Here is a 27,439-nt window from a genome sequence, read left to right as displayed (position 1 = left end):
CTCTTTGGGTCTGTCAGAGGGTGTCTCCCGCATAGAGAGTTGCACGGGGACAGAAATCCTACCCATCCCCGCCCGTCCCTGCTGGAATTTTACCCATCCCCACCCATCCCCGCTGGAATCTTACCCGTTCCCACCCATCCCCGCAAAAATTTAAACCATCCCAACCCGTCCCCGCAAGAATTTAACCCATCCCCACCCATCCCCGTAAGAATTTAATAGTACATAAAAGAAAGTTCCAGTCAGCTCCCTTTCTGGATTTGAGCCACAGCACTGTAGGCAAGGACGGACCGGAAGTTGGAACTTGGAACACTCTGGTGCGCACATGTAAGATTTGTCTCTGATTCACTGGGATTGTGTGCTGAGAGGCCGCCACATGCACGCGCCAGTAGGTCAGGTGACATCTGATTCTCGTGCCTGTGTCAGAGCTGAGGTCTGTGCACCAGCCTGGGAGCAAAGAGGATTAATAGTAACATAGTAAGTGACAGCAAATAGACCTGAACGGTCCATCCACTCTGCCCAATAGTCACACTCATGATCAATTCATCATTAAATCAACGAGTGTGATATTATATACTTGATTATGGTCTTTCTTTCGTGTTTCTAGAACAAAGACCACAGGAGTCTATCTGGCCCCATCCTTATGTTCCAACTGCTGGAGTTGCCATCGAAGCCCACTCCAGCCTATTCATGTTCTCATTTGTGGGACACAGACCGTAAAAGTCTGTCCAGCACTGTCCTCATGTTCCAGCCACTGAAGTTGCTGTCTAAGCCCTTTCCAGCCCATCCTACACCAGATTGCCATGTACGAGACACAGAACATACAAGTCTGCCAGGTATCAGCTCTAGTTCATCACAGCCAGAGTCGCCATCTAAGCGTCACTTGACACATCCACACACATGCAGCCATTTAAGGTTAGCTTTTATATAACTTCCATTTTCTAATTAGAGATCCTCTGTGTTCATCCCACGCCTTTTTGAATTCCGTCATCATTTGTGACTCTACCACCTCCTTAATGGAAGACTTTCCACATTTATGCTGTTAAATCAAGGAAGAAGAGGAGGAGGAGACAGCACTGAAATAAATCGGTATTCGGTAGATGAGAAGCTGGTGCAGGTGCAGCTTACACTTCCACGGGAAGCCCACAGAACTGGTTCCATCCCCGCGGGAACCCCACAGGAACTGCCTCCGTCCCCGCGGGAACCCCACAGAACTGCTTCCATCCCCGCGGGAACCCCGCAGGAACTGCCTCCGTCCCCGCGGGAATCCCGCGGGACGGAAGCCGTGCAGCTCTCTACTCCTGCATCTTGCTTGCTTCCAGGAAAGATTCCACTAAGAGGAGTTACTTCTTTCTATGGAGGAGGTTTGCCGTCTGGTGTGACAGCAAGGCCCTAGATCCTCGCTCTTGTCCTACACAGACCCTGCTTGAATACCTTCTGCACCTGTCTGAGTCTGGTCTCAAGACCAACTCTGTAAGGGTTCACCTTAGTGCAATCAGTGCATACCATTACCGTGTGGAAGGTAAGCCGATCTCAGGACAGCCTTTAGTTGTTCGCTTCATGAGAGGTTTGCTTTTGTCAAAGCCCCCTGTCAAGCCTCCTACAGTGTCATGGGATCTCAATGTCGTTCTCACCCAGCTGATGAAACCTCCTTTTGAGCCACTGAATTCCTGCCATCTGAAGTACTTGACCTGGAAGGTCATTTTCTTGGTGGCAGTTACTTCATCTCGTAGAGTCAGTGAGCTTCAGGCCCTGGTAGCCCAGGCCCCTTACACCAAATTTCATCACAACAGAGTAGTCCTCCGCACTCACCCTAAGTTCTTGCCAAAGGTTGTGTCGGAGTTCCATCTGAACCAGTCAATTGTCTTGCCAACATTCTTTCCCCGTCCTCATTCCTGCCCTGCTGAACGTCAGCTGCACACATTGGACTGCAAGAGAGCATTGGCCTTCTATCTGGAGCGGACACAGCCCAACAGACAGTCCGCCCAATTGTTTGTTTCTTTTGATCCCAATAGGAGGGGAGTGGCTGTGGGGAAACGCACCATATCCAATTGGCTAGCAGATTGCATTTCCCTTCACTTACGCCCAGGCTGGGCTGGCTCTTGAGGGTCATGTCACGGCTCATAATGTTAGAGCCATGGCTGCGTCGGTAGCCCACTTGAAGTCAGCCACTATTGAAGAGATTTGCGACGTGGTCATCTGTCCACACATTCACATCTCATTACTGCCTGCAGCAGGATACCCGACGCGACAGTCGGTTCGGGCAGTCAGTTCTTCAGAACCTGTTTGGGCTTTAGGATCCAACTCCACCCCCCGAGGGCCCTGTTTGTTCTGTTCCAGGCTGCACTCTCAGTTAGTTGGTAAATTTTTTAGGTCATCTCAGTTATGTCCTCGCCGTTGCGAGGTCCAATTGACCATGGTTGTTGTTTTGAGTGAGCCTGGGGGCTAGGGATACCCCATCAGTGAGAACAAGCAGCCTGCTTGTCCTCGGAGAAAGCGAATGCTACATACCTGTAGAAGGTATTCTCCGAGGACAGCAGGCTGATTGTTCTCACAAACCCGCCCGCCTCCCCTTTGGAGTTGTGTCTTCCCTTGTTTTGTCTTGCTACATACAGAACTGACGAACACGAGCCGGTTCGGGCGGGAAGATGGCCGCGCATGCGCGGTGCGCATGAGCGCGCGGGGACTAGCAAAGGCCTTTGCTAGTAAAGTGTTCCGATTGGAGGGGCTGCCGTGGACGTCACCCATCAGTGAGAACAATCAGCCTGCTGTCCTCGGAGAATACCTTCTACAGGTATGTAGCATTCGCTTTGGCTAACTTTCGGAGAACAAAACCCCCTTCCTCAGGTCAGGATAGGATACTGTAACAGTACTATACTATATTGACCTGAGGAAGGATGTTTTGGCCTCTGAAAGCTAAATATATTAGTCCAATAAAATGGTATTATTTTATTTTCTATATTTGTTTTATTTCTATTTGTTAATTTGTAAAGTGGTGATTGGTATTAGTTTTTTTTCAAATTTACATCTGCTGTCTTTATATTTTGCACAGTACTAGGGGACATTTTCTGTTTCTGTGGTGTTGCATTGTATGCAGAGTCTGGCATCTTGGGGGTTCAGTTTAATTTTTGTCTAAATAGAAAGTTTAAATATTACTACTTATTCTATAGTGGATTAGGGTGTATCTGTGTTTGTGAAAAAGACATGGCTTTCAGTTGGAATTGACTGTGCAGGATCGACGATCTGTACTATTCTGTCTGGTTTCATTTTACAATAGGTGAATTGATGTTCTAGTGCTCACTGTAGTGTTTTAAGATGTTTTCCTTTTCTTTGTGTGATTCGTAGAAATGACTGCTTATGGTATGGTAGAATTGCTCTATAGGTCCTGAGTGTTTTGTATTCTCGGCATACCTAGTACTGGATGAAGGGGAGGAAAGTCAGGAAGGAAATGCACATGGATGGAAAAGAGAAGAGAGGAGAAATGTTGGACAAGGATGGAGGGAAGGAAAGACAAAGGAAGGAGATGCACATGGAGAGAGGGCAGATCCTAGATGGAAGGGGCAGGGAGAGAGGGCAGACACTGGATGGCAGGGAGAGAGAGAGAAGGCAGATGCTGGATGGAAGGAAGACAGTGAAAAGAAGATGAGGAAAGCAGAAACCAGAGACAACAAACTGCAAGTAAAATATATATTTTTATTTTTTTTGCTTTAGGATAAAGTAGTATTGTAGCTGTGTTAATAAATAGAACACGGAAATAAGGTAATCTTTATTGGACTAATTTTAATATATTTTGACTAACTTTCGGAGAACAAAACCCCCTTCCTCAGGCCAGGATAGGATATTGTAAAATCACTATACTGTACTGATCTGATCTGAGGAAGGAGGTTTTGGTCTCTGAAAGCTAAATGTATTAGTCCAACATGCATCCATGTCCAACAACTCTCCATTCTCCCCTGCCGTTTCCTCCATCCACCCATATCCTTCAAATTTCCTCTCTCCCCTGCCCCCATTCATCCATCCATATCCAGCAATTCTCCATCTGTGTCCAGGAACTCTCCATTCTCTCCTGCCGTTTCCTCCATCCACCCATATCCTTCAAATTTCCTCTCTCCCCTGCCCCCATTCATCCATCCATATCCAGCAATTATCCATCTGTGTCCAGGAACTCTCCATTCTCTCCTGCCGTCTCCTCCATCCACCCATATCCTTCAAATTTCCTCTCTCCCCTGCCCCCATTCATCCATCCATATCCAGCAATTCTCCATCTGTGTCCAGGAACTCTCCATTCTCTCCTGCCGTTTCCTCCATCCACCCATATCCTTCAAATTTCCTCTCTCCCCTGCCCCCATTCATCCATCCATATCCAGCAATTCTCCATCTGTGTCCAGGAACTCTCCATTCTCTCCTGCCGTCTCCTCCATCCACCCATATCCTTCAAATTTCCTCTCTCCCCTGCCCCCATTCATTCATCCATGTCCAGCAATTCTCCTCTCCTCTACCCCTCCTCCATCCATCCATCCATATCCAGCAAATTTCCTCTCTCCCCTGCCCCCTCCATCCATCCACCAGCAATTCTCCTCTCTCCCCTGCCCTCCCTTCCTCTCCAGTGATCTCTTCTCTCCCCATGCCCTCCCCTCCCATCCATGTCCAGCGATTCTCCCTGCCCTCCCTCAGTTCCCCCACAGCCCTCCTCTCCGTTCCTTCCTGCCCTCCCCTCCATCCATCCACCCACGTCCAGCAATTCTCCTCCCCTGCCCTCCCCTCCAGCGATCTCTTCTCTCCCCCATGCCCTCCCCTCCAGCAACCTCTTCTCTCCCCCATGCCCTCCCCTTCTCTCACCCATGTCCAGCAATCTGTTCTCTTCCCATTGCTCTCCCCTCCCATCCATGTCCAGCATTCTCCTCACTCCCCTGCCCTCTCCGTTCCTTCCTTCCCGCCCATGGCAGCCCTCCTCCTCCTCTCTGCCCCCCCCCCCCCCCCCCCCCCCGTATCACAACCTTTTACTTCCCGTGGTGGCAGCGGCGTTAGTTCCGTTACAAAGAAGGCACTGCAGGTTCCCCTCTGGCTTCAGCTTCTCCCTTCGCTCTTCACACAGCGAGTGTCCCGCCTTCGCGATGACGCATTTCCTGTTTCCGCGAAGGCGGGACACTCGCTGTGTGAAGAGCGAAGGGAGAAGCTGAAGCCGGAGGGGAGCCTGCAGCCTTCTTCGTAAGTAACTGACGTCGCTGCCACTACGGGAAGTAAAAGGTTATGATACGGAGGGGGGGCGGAGAGGAGGAGGAGGGCTGCCGAGGGCGGGAAGGAAGGAGGAGGAGGGTTCTACAAGGCGCCCATGGAGGGGGGCGGATTTTGGGTGCGGGGGGGGGGTGCCTGGAAGCAGCGGGAGTGGCGGAGCACCCCCCCTTGTGCTGACACCCGGGGTGGACCGCCCCCTCCGCCCGCCCCCCCCCCCCCCCCCCCCCCCCACTTTGCTACGCCACTGGGTGTTAAAAAATGACCGGGGGGGAGGGAAGGGGGCCTTGGAGCTGGGAGGGAGGGGGCCTTGGAGCTCGGAGGGAGGGGTGGCCGGCCCTGGAACTAGGGTAGGGGCTAAGACCGGCCCTGGATCTGAAGGCGACAAAACAGTGTGACAAGGTGGTGGCCATAGCCAGAAGGATGCTAGGCTGTGTAGAGAGAAGTGTCACCACCAGAAGAAAGGTGGTGTTGATGCCCCTATACAAGTCGTTGGTGAGGCCCCACCTGGAATATTAAGTTCAGTTTTGGAGGCCGTGTCTTGCTAAGAATGTAAAAAGAATTGAAGCGGTGCAAAGAAAAGCTACAAAAATGGTATGGTATTTGCTTTTACAAGACGTATGAGGAGAGACTTGCCAACCTGAACATTTATACCCTGGATGAAAGGAGAAACGGGTGATATGATACAGACATTCAAATATTTGAAAGGTATTAATCCGCAAACACACCTTTTCCGTTGACGGGAAGGTGGTAGAACTAGAGGACATGAAAGGAGATTAAGGGGGCAGACTGTAGAAAAATGTCAGGAAGTATTTTTTCAAGGAGAGAGTGGTGGATACTTGGAATGCCCTCCCACAGGAGGTGGTGGTGATGAAAACTGTAACAGAATTCAAAAATGCCTGGGATAAACATAAAGGAATCTTGTTTAGAAGGAATGGATCCTCAGAAGCTTAGCAGAGATTGGTTGGCAGCACCGGTGGTTGGGAGGCAGGGCTAGTGCTGGGTAGACTTCTGTGGTGTGTGCCCTGAAAATGGCAAGGACAAATCAAGGTCAGGTATACATATAAAGTAGCACATATGAGTTTATCTTGTTGGGCAGACTGGATGGACCGTATAGGTCTTTCTTTGCTGTCGTCTACTATGTTACTATAAACAGTAGTAGTAACACCCATCAGTATCCTCCTCACAATCGCACATGGATTTTTTTTTTTTATTATATCTTGAATTTTAACATACATCCAAGCAATTTACACTTGTACAGAAATTGATATTAAGGGAAATAATGACAAAGTAATCAATCTGAACCTAATAAAGAAATTAATCACCCAAGTCCACAGTAAATAGGGATCCAAGACTTAAGAGTAAGATGAAGGGAAACAAACAAACAAAAAGGCAATTTATATGCTCAAGGTGCTTAGGCACAGTACTAAACTAAATGAAGAGCAGCAGTCCAATCTTCTGACACTCCGTTACCAAAAAGGCTGAAAGGTGCGAGGGTTCAAAGAAAACATACTTGGTGGATTTGTAACTGATGATTCATTTACAAGGATATCTTAGAAAAAAGGTTCCCTCAATTTGAATTACACCTGGCTTTAATAACAGAAACTGCCTGCGTTAGCACAGATATCTGGAGATATTTGAGACTTAAAACCCCAAAACATTTTCTCTTTCTTTCTCTCTATTTTTAAAGTACATTCTCAACAGCCATTGCTTATTAGCAGATAGTGCCACTGTGGCTACTTCTGAGTCTGAAGTGTCCAGTACAGCTGAAACATCCAGAGATGCTCGCTCGCTGTTCCATGGCTTTCTCTGTGAGTTTTTATCAATAAAGATTCCACAATATTTTGTTTCCTGCAGAACTTTTGCCCTATTTGGCTCTTCCAGCTTTAACATACATCACCACTCCTCTACTAATTTGATTGATCCCTGTCTAATTTGTGTATCCTGATACCGGTGACCTATTAGTTATCTTCGTTCCACTGGGTGACTAAGATGCCTATTATTGACAGGCATGTATGTTGTTTATATACTTTTAGGCTACTGTGGTAACATGAGCAAGGACGGGTCCAGAGACCGGACAAAGCGGAGCCACACAGTGGGTTCAGGGAACAAAAAACAATACTATTAAAAGTGCCAGGTATGAGGGGCCCTGTTAGTGTCATAGTCAAGGGAGAAAATAACATAAACTAGTCCTATGCAGCAAAGTCCTCCTGTGGTCCTGGTCTTAGTCTCTTGCCAATAAAATTCACAAGCCTGCCTCCAGCTGGGTCAAGAATACAGTTCTTCAAGGTCCCAAGTTAAACTTGGCTTACCGATTTGTTGCAGTTCAGGCACAGGTTGGAGGTATATGCAGTGAGCCTTTGCTGCTTCCCTCTGGGCTGCCTTAACCAGCTGGACCATGCCCTCCTGGCGCCACACCTCCATGTCACTTCCTCTGTGGGTGGAACTATGAGTTTTAAAGTGTTTCTGACTCTGTCAAGGAGTGTCTTTAAGGGGGAATGGCCATGTCCTATAGACTCTCTCGGAGCTACCTTGGCTTCTAAGTGACTCAAGTTTTATGCCGAGTTCTAATTTAAAAGCTACCCTGTCTAATTTTTGAAGCTAAGTACCAGCAACCTAGATCTACCCTGATTAAGGTGAATCCCATCCTTTTGGGTAGACTCTCTGTCTTTCCCAGAAAGTTATCTAGTTCTAACAAATCTAAATCCCTCCTTCCTGCACTCTCTTACTCATGTATTGAGACTCCAGAGCTATACCTGCCTCTTGGGTCCTGTGTATGGAACAGGGAACGTTTTTTGAGGGTGCTATCCTGAACATTCCGAATTTCAGCTTTTAGGTAGATGTTCTAAATGTGGTTGCCATAACTTCCCTCCTGCACATTCCTGTGTTGCTACCCACCTATACCAAGATAGCCAGCTCCTCTCCAGCATTGTCTAAAATCCTATGTAGGTGATGTATAAGGTCAGCCACCTTCATACCAGGCAGGGAGGTAAGTTAATTTGTTTATTTGGATTTATTAACTGCCTTTATGAACATTCACACCCAAGGCAGTTACAGCAGGTCCAGTTTAACATAAAACTTACAATTTTGTTAACAATTTTGTTAACATTGTAACAATAGTAAAATTACCAAATATAAACATAAATATAATAAATAAGGCAAACTTACAGCGTGGAAGAATATTCAGATGACATGGATTTAGTACGACTTTAGTATAATACCAATAAAACATCTAATAAGCAAGCAATAAAACATTCAAGTAACATAAATATATTAGTGTCTTTCTATCTAGCTGAGGGGCCAAGTGCAGATATATAAATGAGGACAAGATGGGTAGTACTGAGTCAATTGGGATAAACAGATGGGCAGCTAAACTCAAGCCAAAATGTTTGTACAGTTCAACAAGATATGAGGAACTGGTCTGTTACAGGGTGAGCAGCAAGTCAATCCAGGTATGGAGTGAGTGTGTAGTCAGACACACGTCTGTCTGCCTCTGCTCCTTCAAGTCTTCTACTATAACCTTCAGAAGTAGAGGTCAAACTCGTTCTTTGAGCTGGGCACTCCTTGCATTTAGTGTGCACATATGACATTCCACCAGCTGGTAGATATCCAGTGTAAAAGACTGGATAGCCCCCATATCATCATAGTCTGTATCTTGGTATTGGTGAATTGTTTACTTAAAAGTACTAAAGGCACAATAAATATAAGGGGCTTGAGAGATTTATTATTGACACTTATTTTTTTGCTTCTCAGTGACCTGTTAATGTGTCATCTAGTGTCTGAGAACTTTCTAATATAGTGATATAATTTTGGTCTAACTTTACAGGGAACAAAAACTGTTCAGGAGAGTAGACTGGAGCTTGGTATAGACACAATCCAGTTTGGGGCACCAGCATGCAGTGGTCCTGAAAACGATGTTATCCCAGTGATTTCAGAGAAACTCTCTGAAAAGCTGCCAGAACCCAAAGAGCAGAGACAGAAACAGCCTCGGGCAGGACCCATCAAAGCACAAAAGGTAATGCAGAGCAACTTGTTCTACTAGTGTTCTCTATAAACATTCCATTATTCTGTCTTACAGACATTGTTCCTCTTCACTGCTATGAAATGTGGAATAATGGAGCAAAAGAAATTTCCACAGGCTCTGATTTCAAAAAGTTTAATCTCCTGATGAACTTTAGGCAACTAGCTATGCTGTGAGATTTCTTTGCTTTATCTTGATAGCACTATAAATGTGACAGAACAACTTTAAATTTGTTAAAGCTAGACATCTAATTTGTTGTACCCCTCATCTTCCCTTTCTGTGCTCTGTAAAGCCTGGAGTAAAATGCAAGTCTTCCAGGATGAAGGGTATTGCCACGTATGTTCTGACAGTTGTTCACTTTTTGATTATTTTGAAAATGGGCCATATCAGTAGAAATAGGTGGATCACACTTTTCACCAAATATGCAGCATCTGCATAAAATGTCATATTGGGGGCCAAGGCAACATGTGCTAGAAACTTTCACATTGATATTTTTCTTTATAGCACCTTAAGTGACTTGTCCAGTGTCACAACAGGTGTCTGGCTAAGCCAAGCCTCTTCTATCTTCTGAATCTAACTGAATTGTACAGATGAGAACAATCTGAAACAAACTATGGCTGGATTACTGGAGTTGGAGAGAATGGAATAATTTAACCTAGGATCATGCAGTTGATTCAAGAGGCTTCTACTGACACTCTTAACTTTGTATCTTTGTCACTAGATTCCAGACCTGAGCCCAGTAGAAAGCAAAGAGCATAAACCTGGTCCCATTGGGAAAGAGCGCTCACTAAAGAATAGAAAAGTAAAGGATGTGCAACCAGCAGAGACGGAGGTACAAAACAAGCCAAGCCCTACTGTTTGCAGTCCGGACCCTGTCACCATGAAAGAGAGCAAAGCAGTGATGGAAATAGGAACTATGATATCTGTGTCTGCACCGGAATTTGGAGCCAGCCCCAAGGTACCAAACTACCTGTGTATGTCTTCAGCATACTGTAGCTTTTACTGCTTCCAGAGCTACTGTAGCCAAGCACAGTGTGGAATGTGTGCTTAGGCCAGCAGCAAAACAGCAGTTTACCTTGTGATATAACAGTATTGTTAATAGGCCAAGATGTGAAATTTATAGTCTGGCCCTGCCACTAGACATCTGCCTAGGGCAACAGAATTTAAGAGTGGGGGGAGTGCAGCTCCAGAGTGCATGAGAGCCATCCCTTTGCCCTCTACATCCTCCCGCACAGGCCCCAAATCTTGAAACGAAGAGTGAGCACTGTGTGGGCCCTGTAAATGACCCACCTGCCCTCATGCACTGCCTTGTTCATCCCCATTTGAGGTAGACTTCTGTCAGAAGGGGCAGGGCACAGCAGTGATTCAGCTCAGGTTCTGCACAGCGCTCATTCTGCACAGCGCAACAGAAGGGAAAGCAGGAAATGCTGGATGTGGGGTGGGGTTAGGAAAGGGAAGATGAAATGCTGCAACTGGGGGGGGGGGGGGTGAGGGGTTGAAGGGAAGGAAAGATGTTGGCTACCTTGAGGGGAAAGTAGAGGAGAGGAAGGGGAGATGTTTGCTATCTGGGAGGGTATAAGACCTTGAGCTACCCCTTGGGGGAGGAGGGCACACATGGCTGAAGGTTTGGTTAGGATGTCTGATGCCTTTTGGCCAGTCCTGTGTCTATTCCTCTCTTCTAATGCTATTTAGTAGTCTGAAGAACACCAATGCATGTGAGGGTGCTTTATACATGGTGAGGAAATTAAGTGCCTTAATTTCATTTAACAGGATACAAATAGTCTCTGCAGGGCAGCTTAAAATGTAAGAAGTACCATATTAGTCATCTGGTATTTGAGAGCAGAGCCTTGTGATTAAGTACTTTTTCTAAAATGTGTAGAGGATCAGAGACTTCCACACTGCATGCAGCTGTTCAGCAGTGCAAGCAATCTTGATTTCCTTTTACTTTTCTCAAGGAATCTGTGACCGACTACACTGCACCTTCTAATTCCCTTCCTAGTACTGTGACGGTTGGCACCACAAAAATGGAGGAAGCGCTAGTGTCAAATGTAAGTAGTAAATCTTCTTGCTAGAGCTTTGCATTCAGGGAAGCATTCATTTCCTACAAAAGTATCACAATCTAAATCTCTGGCAAGCATGGGGTATTGCTGGACAGGCAGGGCGTTGTGTGTCATGCCTTGCAAAGTTCTCTACAGCTGGTCTCAGAATTTTTTTTATTCACAATTTTCAGTGAGACTTTGACATTACTCAGGGTCTGGGTAGAGTTCTAGATCATGGATTGTCATTCCTTAAGAACAGGCAGGATAGCAAAGTCTGGCAGAGCCTGTGTGGGAAAACTGTACAGCACAGAATATATCTTTTAAGCTTTTGAGAGACACTACTGTGCATGTGCATGACTTCCTGCCTCAAGTTATCATGCAGGACTTCATTGGTCTTTATTTTTCTCCATAGACAAACAGGGCAATGCAGACGCACTTGCTGGTGACATCATCCAACTAAGCCAGAGTGCCAAGGGCAACCTCTGGTGGGTTTTTTTTGTTAAGCTTGTTTGGGTCTGAGCACAATTCTTGTGTTTCCCTCTGACCTTTCAAAATTCAATCTATTCACCAACCAGTCCTTCTGCAGTGCACCTTGTTTTTCAAGGTGCACGTCAGCTGATCTGGGGGCTTCTCTGGGGCTGCTGACCTTTCCCCCAAGTTCATTCTGCTGCACCATTTGCCTATATGTTGCAGAAGTCTGGTAAGGGAACTGACAGTTCCTTTTTAGTTCAGCCTTTGAAGATTTCTGGCTTGTTCCCTGTCTGTCTCCACTGTTGGACCCTGCTCTCCAGCTCAGCAGGAGGGTCTATTTCTCCCCTGTCTTCCTCTATTCGGAGGGAGTCGTTTCAGGGCAGTTCCTTTCCGCACAGAGGCAGCAGGAATCACGTGTGCTGGAAAGCCATGTTTACATAAGTGGGTGCATTCATGACAGCAGTCTCCTGTAGGCCTCGCTGTCTGTGGTGAGTTAAGATTTTCTTATAGTACCTGCGTTGATTAAAGGCTGTTCCTAGTATGGGAAACAGTGAACATCAAAGTAGGGCTTCTGGTGTGTTGGGCCTCTGAAAGGGAAAATCCAGGGAGGGTAGGGTAGATTTGCTCTTTCAAAAAACTAAGGGAGACACTTGTTCAAAAAGGTGATCTTTATTGAAGCAAACGACTCGCCACAGCTGCTGTGTTTTGGCACCAAAACGTCTTCCTCAGGAGTCTATAAGAACATATACAATACTGGTATAAACATATAAATCATAAATATAGAACTCAAAAACAATAAGGTATAAATGAGATGAAAAGAATTACAACATAACTAATATAATAGTATTTGCAAAACAATGTAAGGACAATATAAAAGTGATTTAAAAACAAATGATGATTGCATAATATTTAAAAAATACTGACTGAGAATAAGGAAAAACAATAAATTGTTGCTGACCTAATTGTGTTGTGCAAAGGTAGGCAATGTTTTCAAGATCACATGAAACCTTAAATAAAGTTGGTACTATTTGTACAAGAGATAACATGTATAAAGGTAACCCATAATGCAAATACAAGCTTTTTTTCATGGGGAACAGTTCTTCCAGTCACTGTCACCATTACATCCTTGTTACCTTGGATTTTCTCTTGTTGACGTACGTAGGGATTGAACGTTCCTCCACATGTAGGGGCCTCTAAAAGGGCCTATTTAGTATTTTCATTTACAGACTTTTCGGTCCCCTCAGTTTTTTTTCTCAGAGGGCAGTTGCTTAAACACCCTGAAAGTTTCCCTCACTTCCTTTTTCAAACTCTATATTGGCAGTATAGGTATTGCCTATGGGCACACCACCCTGAGTGTGCCTGATCTCCTCAGATCTTGGATGGGAGACCGCCTGTGAATTCCAGGTGCTGTAGGTTTTCTTTTTTTTCTGCACCTTTATAAGGGAGTTTCTAGGCTTAGTGCTTTTGGCTCCACGTTTCGGTGGGAAATGTTACCTATTATTATTTTCTGGGGCTAGTTCTCTGGTGTCCATGGAACCTCAGTGCTGCCATGGGAACATTTTCTCCAGGTGCAGTAGTTTCAACAAAATAGTTTTTTTTCTAAAAGGTAGCTGGCTTTCAACCTGAAGGTCACAGGTTTAAGGCTGGTTTGTGCATCATATTAAAAGCGTTGGACCTTGGCTTCTTTTCCTGAGGGGCATATTTTACTTCTCTCTCCCATATTGCTTGCCTTGACAAGCAGTTCATTTCATAGCTGGGCCAGATAACATTATGCTACCGTGCCAAGGTTAGCTGTGTTGGTTTCCCACAGCAGCTGCTCTTTTTGTATTGCTCTCTGACACTGGTCAAACTATTGCATACCAGTTCCAGCCTCCACTGTATCAGCGGCACCTCTAGCTAGCTAGCTGTATGTTGTAGTGTCTCTAAGGCTTTTATTGACACTTTAGCATTTTTTCTTTGTATTAGACAGCTAGCTGTATCACGAGGCTACTTCAATTTAGCATTCTTCCCTGCACTTCTTCTCTAGGAAGCATTGCTGCTCTTTCCTTTTTGGCCTCCTCACCTGCGGTTTCTCCAGTTGGCTATTCTGGGCATAGCTACTGATATAAAAAATTATTTCTCTTACCAAAGAAGCTCGCAGAAATCTGGGTTCAAATATGTAAAAAAATCTTTTATTATCTTGTATACAAGGAGAGTAAAATGAACAAGGAAAGCTCAGTTCACAGTCTGACTATACTGATTCAGTATACCCTCTAAATAGCCAAGAATATACAGTTATCACTAGATCAACAGGTGCAATTGCTCTGGTTAACAAGTAATGAGAAAAATATAATTCCCTTTTTGTCTCCTTTTCATCTGCCTTTTAGATAAGGCTCAAACTTCTCAGCTAATTAAAACATTCATAAGGTAATTCTGGCCTACTTTTTACTAACAAGCTTAGTTGATTTTTTTTTTTTGCTACATTTGTACCCTGCGCTTTCCCACTCATGGCAGGCTCAGTGCGGCTTACATGGGGCAATGGAGGGTTAAGTGACTTGCCTAGAGTCACAAGGAGCTGCCTGTGCCTGAGGTGGGAATCAAACTCAGTTCCCCAGGACCAAAGTCCACCACCCTAACCACTAGGTCACTCCTCCACTCCGGGAACATTAGAAGCCATCTGGACTACTGCAACGCACTGTATACTGGCTGCAAAGAACAGACCATCAAAAAACTCCAAACAGCCCAGAATACCGCTGCAAGACTCATATTTGGAAAACCTAAATATGAAAGTGCAAAACCCCTAAGAGAGAAACTTCATTGGCTCCCACTTAGGGAACGCATTGCATTCAAGATCTGCACGATTGTACACAAAATCATTCACACGGACGCCCCAACCTACATGCTAAACCTCGTGGACTTATCTCCCAGAAACGCCACAAGATCATCCCGCAAATTTCTCAGTCTGCATTTCCCCAGCTGTAAAGGACTAAAATACAAGCAGATGCATGCCACTACCTTCTCTTACTTGAGCACACAGTTATGGAATGCATTACCTACAGACCTGAAAACAATCGACGAAACAAGTAACTTTCGCAAGTCTCTGAAGACATATTTCTTCAACAAGGCCTACAAAGAGAACCTATAGCCTCACTAATCCACTTCACCAAACCACCCAGTTTGAAAGTCCACCTTCTATACTTATCCCCTAATTACTTCCTCCTTTCTGCTATTATCAAATCTCTACACCTTACTAATAACTGTATATGATAGCCTGGAATGACAATGTATTAACAAAATTATGTAAGCCACATTGAGCCTGCAAATAGGTGGGGGAATGTGGGATACAAATGCAACAAATAAATAAATATATATGACCTGAGTTATTATTTTCTACAGTAAGGTCTGACATCTCTTTTTTCTACAGAATGTTACTCTAACAACATAAGGAAATTCAGTATATATGTATATTGTTATGATTGGGGTCTGAACCCCTCTCAAACTTACCTCTTTCCTGGGAGTCAGCTTCTTAGCTGGCTTCTGTTTCTTTGTCTGTCCTTTCTGAGCTGGCTCTGTCTCTCTGTGCTGGCAGCTTCCAGCAGCAGGGCTCTGATTGTCTCTTCACTGCAGCTGTGGGTGTAGTCTGAGTTGCTCTAACTCTCTTTGGGTGTACTGGCTTCAAGTGTTTCGCGGTTTTGCATTGGTGTGGGTTGGGCCTCTCTGGGTCAGTGTGCTTTTGCCTAGATCTAGGGAGTGTGACATCATCAGGGAGGGCCTTGATAAGGAAGTGGTGTTGTTTCCTTCAGGGCCTTTGCAACGGTTGTGTTTGCTTTAGGTAGGGTGGTGCAGTGTGCACTTCTGACTTTGTGTCTAGTTTCCCTGCCTGCTTTTGCTAAGGGCCAGGTTAGTGTTAGTGCAGTGTGCACTGGTGACTGTGTGTTTAGCTTTCTTGCTTTTCCCTCTTGGTTTTGAAAGCATTGCTGTGTGTAGGGCTTTGGAAGCTCTGTTGCTGATAGAAGTACTTCAGGGTTTGGTGTTGTTAGGAACACTTCAGAGTTTGCTGTTAGAAGTACTTCTGGTGTTTGTGCTATTGCAGTCTTTGCTGTTGGTGTTTGGTGCTTTAGAAGCACTTTTGGCTTGTGTTAGCTTCCCTGTTTTTTCCTTGTGGCTCCCCTGTCTTCCCTTTTAGTGCTAGGAGCTCTTCTGGTTGCTTGCCAGAGTAGTGCTTAGGAAGCACCTTGTTAGTTGTATCTAGCTTGCTAGAGCAGTGCTTAGGGAGCTGGTTAGTTCTGTGTTTAGCTTATTAGTGTAAAGCTCTGCTTGTAGCTTGGTGCTTAGTAGCACCTGTGTTAGCTTTGTGTTTAGTTCCCTGCTCTGTTAGTTTAGGGCTTAGGAAGTCCCTTTCTTGAGCAGGGATTAGGAGCTCCTGTTTAGTTATAGGGCTTAGGAAGTCCTTTTTGTCAGTTTACTGTTAGGAACACTCCTGCTAGTTTAGGGCTTGGGAGAACGTAGATTAGTTTAGGGTTAGGAGCACTTCTGTTTCCAGTCCTGGTCCCTATGTCATCCGGTATCCAGTAAGTCCTGTCGGCTACTCGAACCCAGGAGCTCAACTTCTGGGGGGCTTAGTAGCTAAGTGCAGGTGAAGCTGTACGGACAAGTCCAGTGTGCTCCAGTCCAGTGTGTTCCGGTCCGGTGTGTTCCAGTCTGGTGCGCTCCAGTCCAGTGTGTTCCGGTCCGGTGTGTGTTCCAGTCCTGTGTCCTCCAGTCCGGGGGATTCCAGTCCATGTGTTCCGGTTCGCTGGGCAGTGCCTGCAGTCCCTGCCAGTGTGCTTGCCCAGTGTTGGTTGGTGGGTTTTGCCTGCTGCTGTCGCTCCTCGGCAGCAGCCCAAGGGCTCACGTTTGCTCCAGAGCCCGGTCCCGCGGGCTCTGAACCTGAGAACCTGACATATATATATACATATATATAGAATGATCTTGATTTCCATTACAGCTACGGCTCCATGCACCTTTTTCTAGGTTTGGGAGTGTTGCGGCATTCTCCATAAGGATGGCATCAGAGTGCACCCCGCTCTAGACGAGTACCAAGAGTCAATCTGACTCTTCCCGAGGCTTCTCGCTGTTGGAATTCTTGGGCAGGGTGGTCACTCTTCTTATGAGCCACTTCCTTGTGTTCAACTGCTCTGGTACGATTTTTTTTTTTCACTGAGGACTTGAGAGTTTAGCTCCAGACTTGGGTGCTCAGTCTGCTCGGGGCACCGAGTCCTTGGGCTTGGCTGTATGTTTCATGTCTTGGGCTCTGTGGTGGCCACTTTGGAGGTAGTGCCGTGGGTTGTGGTTGCATGCGACATCTACAGCTCTCACTTCTCAGCAGGTGGTCACCTGTGTCCCAGCAGTGTCAGCGGCGTCTTCCGTGGCTGTTCTCAGCACGACTGCACGTGAACTGGTGTCTCCGCAGTTCCTTCGAAAGGGATGCCTTGACACCTCCACAGTGGATGGTGGTGGTCACGGATGCAAGCCTCTTGGGCTGGCGAGCCCTTTGCCTCCTCATCTACCTCCAGGGCAGTGGATAGCATGGGAGGTGGTGTGGCCGATCTCCCGCCTGGAACTGCTTTTTGGTGCTGTTCGTCTTCTAGCCTTTCGGGATACATTGCGAGCCAAGTGGTACTTGTCCCATCAGAACACCACAGTGGTAGCTGCTTTGACAGGGTGAGACTCAAGTCGGGCCCTGGCCATCAGGGCATGTTGCCCATGGAGTGTGCAGCGGACCTCGTGTTATGTTTCTCCATGGCCTGCTTCGCGGGCTTTTCCTACATTGAGCTCTCTCTGCCGTCTTCTCCTGGTGGAATATTTATTCCTCATCAGTGCTTCTCCAGTTTGGCCTCGGGTAAAGAGCTCTGGAGGTAGATCTGATGGTATCCAGACTAGACTCCAAGGTGCCTTCTTTCTTCTGTTATCGGAACAAGGGCAATTCGGCAGGGTTGGTTGTTCAGCTGCTGCTGCTTTAGCTGAAGGATGTTTTTTGATAGTGTTTCCTCCATGGCCTTTCTGCAGCAGAGTTCTTTTCGGATCACTTGCCACCGGGGATTGAGTCATTCTGGTAGCTCCAGATTGGCCATGGCGCCCTTGGTATGCGGATCTGGTGCAGCTCCTGGTGGTGCCTCCATTTCGGATTCCGCTGTGCTCCAGGCTTTTCCTTCAGGGTCCGTACAGAGTGGAGGATACCTCTTGCTTTGGTGTTACAGTCTGTTTTTTTGAGAGGTCGACTCTAAGGAACAGAGTTCTTTGGACACCGTGATCACTGCTCTATTGTGAGCTTGTATTCGGTCACTTTGACCACGTATTCTCGGGAGTAGAGGATTTTTTGAGGCATGGTTGTGGCCCATGTTTGGTCTCCATTGCGGGCGTCTGTTCCTCAGCGATTGGTTTCTTTCTGCAGGACGAGCCTGACCTCTAATTCACTTCAGGTGCAGTTGGCAGTAACCTGCTTCTAGGAGAGTGTGTTGGGCTTTTCTCTGGCTTGACACCCATATGTGTTGCATTTCTTGCAGAGTGCTTTGCTCCTCCGCTGCTGCGACCTTGTTCACCCTGAAACCTCATTTTTTTTATTTGAGCCTAGCTTAGGGCTCCATGTCTACTGAGCATTGCTTCGGACTCCTTTTAATCCTTTGCAGAAGGCTTCGCTTAGGAGCTTACTTGTGAGCAGTGTTCTGGGTTGCCAATTCAGAGTCTGAATTTTTAGCGCTGCTGTGCCGAGCTGCTTATGTGCAATTTGCTGAGTCTGGAGTGACCTTGCCTATGGCTTCTCCTTTTCTTTCCGGCTGTAGTTTGGCTTTGCTTCTTTATCGGCCTCTCTTTCTTCCCTTCTTTTAGGAGTGGGATTTTCTCATGGTGCTTCATTTTCTGTATGTTCGGAGGGTTCTCCTCCAGCATTCTTAGATGTCGCATAGATGTCGCATGTTTTCCAGTATTCGGATCATCTTTTTGTCCTTCTTGCTGGTCCTTACTGTGGGATGACGGCCTCTGATCTGACTATTTCTCGTTGGATTGCAGATACTTTGTTTCCGTGGATTTTTTGAAAGGTCGTTTCCCACCGGTGATGTTGCAGGCTCATTCCACGAGGTTGCTGTCTACCTCTAGGGCAGAACGGGTTTGCTTTTGCTATTCGGATGCGACCTTTGCAGTGGTGGTTCTGTCTCGGGGAGTGGCAACTTGCTTTGGTACATCCCACTAGTTCCTGTATTCATGTGCTGCATATGCTAAGGATGGTAAAATTATGCCTTATCTGCTGATAATTTTCTTTCCTTTAGTAGCAGCAGATAAATCCAGGATCCCGTGCTCTGTCAGCTGCGATTGTTTTGCCTGTCTGTTCTTGTCCTAGTCTTTAGTTTAAAAATATATAAAATAAAACAAACAAAAAAAGAGAGAGAATGGAAACCACTGAAGAGGAGTCCATTGCAGCCGTGATTTCTCTGACAAGTTTCTGTTGTGTTTGGTTGGCGAGAAAGGCTTCCGGGTTTCTTGTCTGATTCTGCTTGGTGATGAGACATATACTGAAGTGGCGCTGACCGTCTGGTATCACTGCCTTCAGCTTTATAATCTCTATCTCCAACTGCTGGTAGATGGCCACAACCCACCAGTTCCTGGATTCATCTGCTGCAACTAAAGAAAAGAAAATTATCAGCAGGTAAGGCATAATTTTACCTTTAAAGAGATGGTGGAACTGTGTTTCTTGCTGTCTGCTAAGAAACTCCATTACAGGTAAGCAACTTTGCTTTTTCTGTGGGCAACAGGTTACAAATTCTCAATGCCCTCCCATCTTTCCTATGAGTTGTCTCCTAAACTTGGCTGTTTAAAGGTTGAGGAGGTCCCACATGAGCACTCAAGGCAAAAAGTCATGCATATTTGTGATAGTTCTTCTCAAAAGCTGCCAGGTCTCTTCTGGACTGGAGAATCAGGCTCCATCAGATTACAGCACCCAGTTGTAAAGACTTGTATCTTGCTACTAATGGCGAACACGTGCTATAAATGATATAGCTTAAACTTTTTGCCCAGTTCTGAATGGTTTGGATTGTGGGAAAATATATGTAATTGTTTCATGTGTCTCCATTAGTAGCATTGATGGGGGGAAAAAAAGGATAAAACTGTTAGGCTTGTTTTTAAAATGTGAGATATTTTGAAAGGGGAACATTCTAGAGTTGTATTCCAAGAACACTCAACTCTTACCTTATTAGTGCTATTTTACCCTTTAAGACAGTGATGGACACCACCTTAAGTGCCTCATATAAGAAAGTTGTATGCTAAATCTTCTAAACATCTAGAATAGTGAAAGGAGCTGGAGCAGGAAGCACTGACTGAAGGATAGAAACAGGGCAGGCAGTAGGATGAAATCTCAGGCAACAACCTGGAGGGGGTGAGTGGGGGGAAAGGGAGCATGTGGTATTGTATATGTGAGGTAAGAAAGCAAAAGCATGTAGAGGAAAAAGCAAAAGTTTGGGTGACAGACAGCAAGGATCAACACCGGATGGAAGGCAAGGGAAGAGGAATCATGTGAAGTGGAAGATTCAGTAGGAACAGCAAGCTGGAAAGAGCAAAGGTGGGTGATTGGGTGGGAAGGTGAGAGAGTGAGCTATAGATGGTAGGAAATGGAGAAGGGGAAGACAGTGAATTGGGGAGAAAGTGATCCAGGGTGGTGTGGGAGGAAGTGGAGGAATGAAAAGTGGAGGTCAGAAGGGGGAAAAATTAGGGAATAAAAGCAGGACAGAACAAGGGAGAGAAAGTATTAATGTATCCACTGCTAAAGAAAAAAAGATGAGAACTAATTTAAAAGAAATATGGTAGTGTCTTTCTTTTCTTTCTATTATCACATTGGCAGTCATTGTTGAGCTAATGTCATTGGAGCAGAGTCTGAACACTGACCCAGCACAGTTGGAGCTGCACTGTAATACATTTGTAGGAAGGGAAGAACATAGAAGCCAATGCATAGATGTAGGAGCAAGGCTTGGCCCAGTCAGCACAGAGGAAAAAGGCATTGCAACATTATTAGCAGGCAAGGGAAAAGGTCAGAGCTTGAAGGCAAGGTGGAAGCAGCAAAAATTCAAGGAGAGGGGTTCTCTGCTAGCACTTGGCTGTAGAGGAAGCACAGTGTTAACTTGGTGCCCCTCTCAGCTGTTCAACTCTCAGGCTTCATTCATCAGCACAACAGAATCAGGGAATGCAGCATATTGTTGCCAACAACCCATACTCAATGTTTCTAAGTGCTATACTTGTTTTATGCATGCACAGTAGGAATGGGTATGGGAGGTTGTTTACAGTACTAGTTGTTCCAGGGCCTGAGGCCCTGATATCAGCACCAGAGGTTCCATATGAGACTCTTGATTGGTGTCCCCGGGGCTCCAAGAAGATATTTGGCACTAGGCAAAAGCTGTAGCCAACATGTTGGCTGGCAGAGTTAGGGGTTAGAGCTAATGGTAGCAACAGCAGAAGCTCTATGCTGGTCAGCGCAAGATGTGATTCAGCATTGACTCTCACCTATATATGGGAAATACACAGTGACGAGAATCAGCACTGTCTACACCATGGGAGCCAGCATAGTCCACAAGTAGAATGGCACTATCAGATGGTATCACAGTTGTGTGGCTGACATATCTGACATGTCCATGGAGAATTAGCATATTCACTGCTGGAGAAGCAACATAAGGAAGAAAAACTGAAATAAAAGAAAAAAGGACACCACCACAGAATCAGAAGATATAAAAAGGAATAGACAAGGGCTTTGATTAAGAAAAGATGCTGAGCTACAAAATCAAACCAGAGACTCTTGAGGTTGGAAAGTGTTTTATTATATGGTAGAAAATAGTTTTCTGGGGTGGTGGGGGGGAGGAGTGATGAAGAAAATCTCTATTCCCCAGCCCCCTCCTCCTGCTTGTCTGCTTCAGTCTCCCCAGATAAGTGAATCATCAGCCACATATGGAAACCATCTTGTGAACATGAAACCACCTGCTCGTGTTTAGGTATTGATCAGAGACTATTGTGAGAGAATTACAAAATGACAAATGAAAGCAGGAATTGAGGGAGAGTCTCTCTTCAAGGTGGCTTATCAATACAAAGTGGTGCATTGTGAACAGTTTAGGTTCATTTGCAGAAGGTACTTTTTTGAATAAAACTTTTGAGATTTAGATTTACTAAATCTACATTTACCATTTATATGGTTAGAGGTGCATTTGTTTGTATAAGTGTGTATGTATATTTATTTGACTGAATATGAATAAGAGGCATTGAACTTTAACATAACAATTAATAAAAGAAGCAACGTGAAATCAGAGATCTCTGAGGACAAGCAGGCATGATATTCTCACATGTAGGTGACATCATCCATGGAGCCCGGTGCAGATGCTGCCAAATGCACAGTCACTTTAAATCTTTGAGGCAGTTCCCTCATCACACGAGTGGGTGCCTTCTTTCCCGAGTGCAGGACCAACAATCTATTGTTTTCTGTGGAGCAGGGAGGTTGACTTTTTAATCTCTCCTCAGTACGTCAAACGTTTACCTGTTTTGTGCATTCCCTTTTTCAGGACATATATTTTTTTTCATATTTTTCTTTTGACCCCAGCGTCAGCCATTTTTCCTTCCATGTCAACAAGGGTGCTATGTGGCTTTAAAAAGTGTACTTGATGCAATAGAACTATTTCAGGCACAAACCCCTATAACTGGTGTGTTCATTGCTTAGGTCCAGAGAACCAGGATATGGTGTATCTTCTTGCGCATGCAAGTAAGGGCCCGTAAAGCCCACAGAGTTCATCAAGAAAACTTTTTTAGTTCTGTATTGGCATCCACAACAAGCATTGCAGGGGATTCGGTACTCAATGTGGAACTTGAGTTGGCATCGGCATCAGGTGCACTAACACAGCATCGAGAAGGTCTGACATCAAACTCAGTACTACGTGCCCATAAGTTCTCTAGGTCCTTGTCATCTGTGTTGCGCGTGTCAAGGGATCTGCAGCGTAAAAAATCTAAGAAGCATCACCATTATTCTCCATCCAGGTGCTCTGTACATACCTCCCCTGCATCATCATCCTTGATGCATGGGAAGTGTCCATGCCGCAGTGACCATTGTCCTTCTCTCCAGCTAATTTCTCATCAGGAGCCTTCAAGGTCGTCGAGATCGCCTACATCTACATGCTTTCTCAGGCAGTATTGATACCTGCTGTTTTATGAGGAAATTCGGGCTATTCTCAAGGAGGAGCTTTCAGGTCTGCAGTCACAGTCTGTACAGGCTTACAGGATGCCTGCACCTGCCTCAGCGCAGCCCGTCAATAAATTGGAGAGAAGGTCTTGGGAGAGGTCCCACACACCGGCTTGATGTTTACCTTCCAGAACCCGACCAACTCGTGCGTTGACATCGCAAGAGGAGCTTTCTCCAACTTTGGAGACTCATTTGCCTTCACGCAGAGCCAACGCGCTAGTCATCACTCTTCCATGTACTTTCCATGAACAGTACTTTGAAGAGTCAGACTTGGACTTCTCTTAGGAAACGGATCAAGACCCACAGGACCTCTCAGCTGAGGAGTCCTATGGCATTCTATCTGATCCATCTCCGCCACCTGAGAGATGTAAATCACCTCCAGAGAATTACCTCTTTTTCTGGCTTTGTCCGAGGGATGGCTCAAACTATACCTTTTATATTAGAAACAGAGAAAGAACCTTGTTCAGAACTTTTTGATCTAGTTTGATTCTTTTCCTAGAGAGAGCATCACTGTATCTCTTCATTCAGTTATAAAGAATACTCGCTTAAAATTGGGAGAATCCACTATCAGTTTAGGTAGCCCCAAAGAAGATTAATACAATGTATAGGATACAAAAATCCACTGAATTAGACAAAACACAATTACCCCATCATTCCATAGTTGTGGAAAATACTCTAAAGCACACTCACAGAGCAAGATCTCATGCTTCTGCTCCTCCAGGAAGAGAAGCTAGAACTTTACTCTTATGGCAGAACAACTTTTCAGGCTCGAATGCTAACCAATCGCATATTGGATTATCAACTTTATTCCACAATTTACTTAGAATACTCCTATATTAGGGATTTTATCTTTTGTGGAGTTCTTTCCCCCTGAGAAAGCTGAAGAATTTCATAAGCTTCACAGGAAACTTCTTGACTGTCCTAAATATCTGACATGGCAGGCCTTTGATGTCTTTTCACATATTTCCGTCTTATCAGTGGCAGTGCAACGTCTCTTGTCTCAGGGTCTCTGAACTAGAATCTGCTGTCCAGGAGTGTCCAGCAGATATCCCTTATTATGGGGAAAACTTGTTTGGTAACAAAGTTGAGGAAGTGGCTGATCTGATTTTAAAAACATACAGATACTATTAAGACTCTATCCAGGCCACAAACGTCTGCTGTTTCTTCTAGAAGATTTGCAGGAGGCTATCAATGCTCCAATTACATGGCTAAGCATCATTGCACTCCTACTCCTCCACCTCAAAGACTGTGCCTCAGCGCTCACATCCAAGCCAACACGGGGTCAAAAATCCCAGGCACCCTCTCAGTCAAACAGCCCAATTTTTAACTCCTTCCTAGAGAGCATTGCCATTGTACAGTTATCTGTGCCAAGCAACCTGCCAGTCTAAAGAAGGATCATTTTCTTTCAACAGAGATGGCCTCTCATAATTGCCAACTATTGGGTGCTGTGCATCATTCAGCACAGTTATGCTCTGTGTTGGCAAAAAGAACATCCTGATCATCCACCTAGACAGTCTCATTTCAACTCCCTCCAAATGAAATTACTTCAAGAAGAGCTCTCAGCCCTCCTCTGGCAGAATGCAATAGAAACCATTTCCTCTGCTGGACAGGGGTCAAGGGTTCTATTCCAGATATTTTCTCATACCAAAGAAGACAGGGAGTACGTCCAATTCTTGATCTACATGACTTAAGCAAGTTTCTACTTAGACATTTTGCATGGTATCCCTGGGGTCACTACTTCCCATGATACAATTCAGTGTCTGGCTTTGCTCTCTAGATGTCAAGGAGACATACATGCACATAACATATTCTCCCTGCACACAGAGTTCCTCCACTTTTGCTGTGGAACTCTGCACTATCAATACAAGGTCTTAACATTTTTGTCTTGGCCTTGGCTCCTCGAGTCTTCACGAAGTGTCTGATAGTGGTAGCTGCAATACGTCACAGGTGGAGCTTACATGTCTTCCCCTACCTAGATGATTGGTTAAACAAAGCAGCTTCCTAAGAGTAACACCTCAATTCAGTCCACCATAAGGCTCCTAGAACTCCTCAGGATTTGCGGTCAGTTACCCCAAATCACATCTTCAGCCAGTTCAATCTTTAGAGTTCATAGGGGCTCTCATTGATACTACTTGGAGATGAGCCTTCCTTCCTCAGCTGAGAGCAGACAACAGATGTACAACTCTACCCAAGTATCTGCTTGTCAGATGCTCTTACTACTTGATCACATGGCTTCAACAGTCCATATAACACCATTGGCTTGTATCAGTGGACACTCTCCTCTCAGTGGTCCCACACCATGGGATTACTATGAGCTTATATTCAAATCTCTCCACAGCTTCACCAATCTCAACAGTGGTGGATGGTGTCCCAGAATCTCACCCAGGGTTTCCATTCCAGCCGCTTCCACGTCACAAAGTCCTCACCACAGATGCCTCCATGGTAGTTTGGAGAGCACATCTTGACGGTATCCACACACAGGGTACTTGTTCCCCATGAGAGAAACAATGATATATCAACCTCCTGAAATTGCAAGCTGTTTGGAACGCTCTCAAAACCTTCCAGGACCTTATCTTCAGTCAGGTAATTCTTGTTCACATGGTCAACCAGATAGCAATGTATTACCTGAACAAACAGGGAAGAACAGGTTCTTACCACCCCTGCTGACGAGCAGTCCAGATATGGACTTGGGCAGCTTGTTGAAACATCTCTATAAGAGCTGTCTATCTAGCCAGAAACAGAATGCTTCAGTAGACAAACTGAGCCAGAGTACTTCAACCTCACGAATGGTCTCTCAGCACCTCTGTAGTTCATCAAATATTCCAACAGTGGAGGATCTCAACCACATACTTCACTTCTCCTCAGAACAAGCATTTTCTCTGCTTTGTTCCAGAATATATGCTCCCAACCGTACAGCCCCAGATGCCTTCTTGCTCCACTAGAGAATGGATCTTCTATACGCTTTGCCCCCACTAACTCTCATAGGGAAAGCTCTTCTCAAACTGCATTGAGACCAGGGAAACATGATTTTAATAGCTCCCTACTGGCCATATCAAATCTGGTTCCCTTCTAAAATTATTTTCCAGGGAACCATTTAAGTTGGACCTTTTTCCAACCCTAATAACACAGAACCGGGGTCCCTCCTTCATCCAGATCCTTACTCTCTAGCCTTGAGGCTTGGTTCCTGATGACATAGATTTACGTTCCTTAAACCTTCCTGATGCTAGGATACTGCTAACTTCTAGGAAACCTACACAAAATGTTGCCGTTTAAAATAGAAAAGATAAACCAAATAAAGAATCCCTTCTCCCAAGTTTGTTTATTTATTTATTTATGGCATTTATATCCCACAATATTCCCACCCACAGGCAGGCTCAATGTGGTGTACAATAATCTATTAAGCAAACATGCGTGGGATAAACATAAAGGAATCCTCCTCAGAAGGAAGGGATCCCCAGAAGCTTAGCCAGTGGTATGAGGCAGGCCTGGTGGTTGGGAGGTGGGGATAGTGCTGGGCAGACTTATACGGTCTGTGCCAGAGCCGGTGGTGGGAGGCGGGGCTGGTGGTTGGGGGGCGGGGATAGTGCTGGGCAGACTTATACGGTCTGTGCCCTGAAAAAGACAGGTACAAATCAAGGTAAGGTATACACAAAAAAATGGCACATGTAAGTTTATTTTGTTGGGCAGACTGGGTGGACCGTGCGGGTCTTTTTCTGCCATCATCCACTATGTTACTATGTTACTATTAAGCAAACAATAATTCAAATACAGTATTCAATGTCATAAGAGGGAAAGAGAAATAACTGAGGAGGGAAAGGGAGAGAGTAAAGGTGACAATTTGTCGCTATGTTAGCCGTGGTTCAGAAGGATGCAATGCCAGGTGGGCTCACGGCGTATGCTCTACCAAAAAGGAAGGTCTTGAGTCGCTTTTTGAAGGTCGGGTGATCAGGAGTGAATTTGACCACTTGAGGCAAGCCCGTTCCACAATTGAGTGCTGAGATAGGAGAAAGAGGAAGCATAGACGGTCTTATATTTGAGGCCACTAAAAACTGGTTAGTGGTATTGAGGTACGAACAAGCTGACTTGTGGGAGTTCCTGGGCGGCAAGGTAATCAGAGTGTCCATATAAGTAGGGGCTTCTCCATAGATGATTTTGTGCACCAATGTGCAGATCTTGAAAACAATTCGGTCCTTCACAGGAAGCCAGTGCAACCTCTCACGCAGTGGTCTCGAACTTTCAAATCTCGATTTTCCAAAGATGACGAGCTGCTGTGTTCTGGGCAGTTTGCATGTTTTTTAGGAGCATGCCTGTGCATCCCCCGTAGATACTTTTGCAGTAATCAAGACGGCTTATAACTAGAGACTGGACATAGACCTGTCTGGTTTAAAGTTGTACGTAAAGATTTTGGCCAACTTCTTGGTGGACGTTACACCCAAAGTGGTGGGTGCCCATCAGGCAGAT

At 45.4% G+C, this 27,439-nt stretch overlaps 1 protein-coding gene across 1 annotated transcript in view; it reads left to right on the top strand.

Moving 5' to 3' along the window:
• The window catches only part of PRRC2C (proline rich coiled-coil 2C), a 458,438-nt gene that overhangs the window by 287,921 nt on the left and 143,078 nt on the right, over positions 1-27,439 (top strand). The window contains 3 exon segments of the mRNA XM_030208285.1: positions 9,056-9,244; positions 9,972-10,208; positions 11,206-11,298. Coding sequence (XP_030064145.1) covers positions 9,056-9,244; positions 9,972-10,208; positions 11,206-11,298 — 519 coding nt within the window.

The sequence above is a fragment of the Microcaecilia unicolor genome, chromosome 6, assembly GCF_901765095.1.
Source record: "Microcaecilia unicolor chromosome 6, aMicUni1.1, whole genome shotgun sequence".
Classification (NCBI taxonomy): domain Eukaryota; kingdom Metazoa; phylum Chordata; class Amphibia; order Gymnophiona; family Siphonopidae; genus Microcaecilia; species Microcaecilia unicolor.
This window is presented reverse-complemented; position numbering and strand designations above follow the sequence as displayed.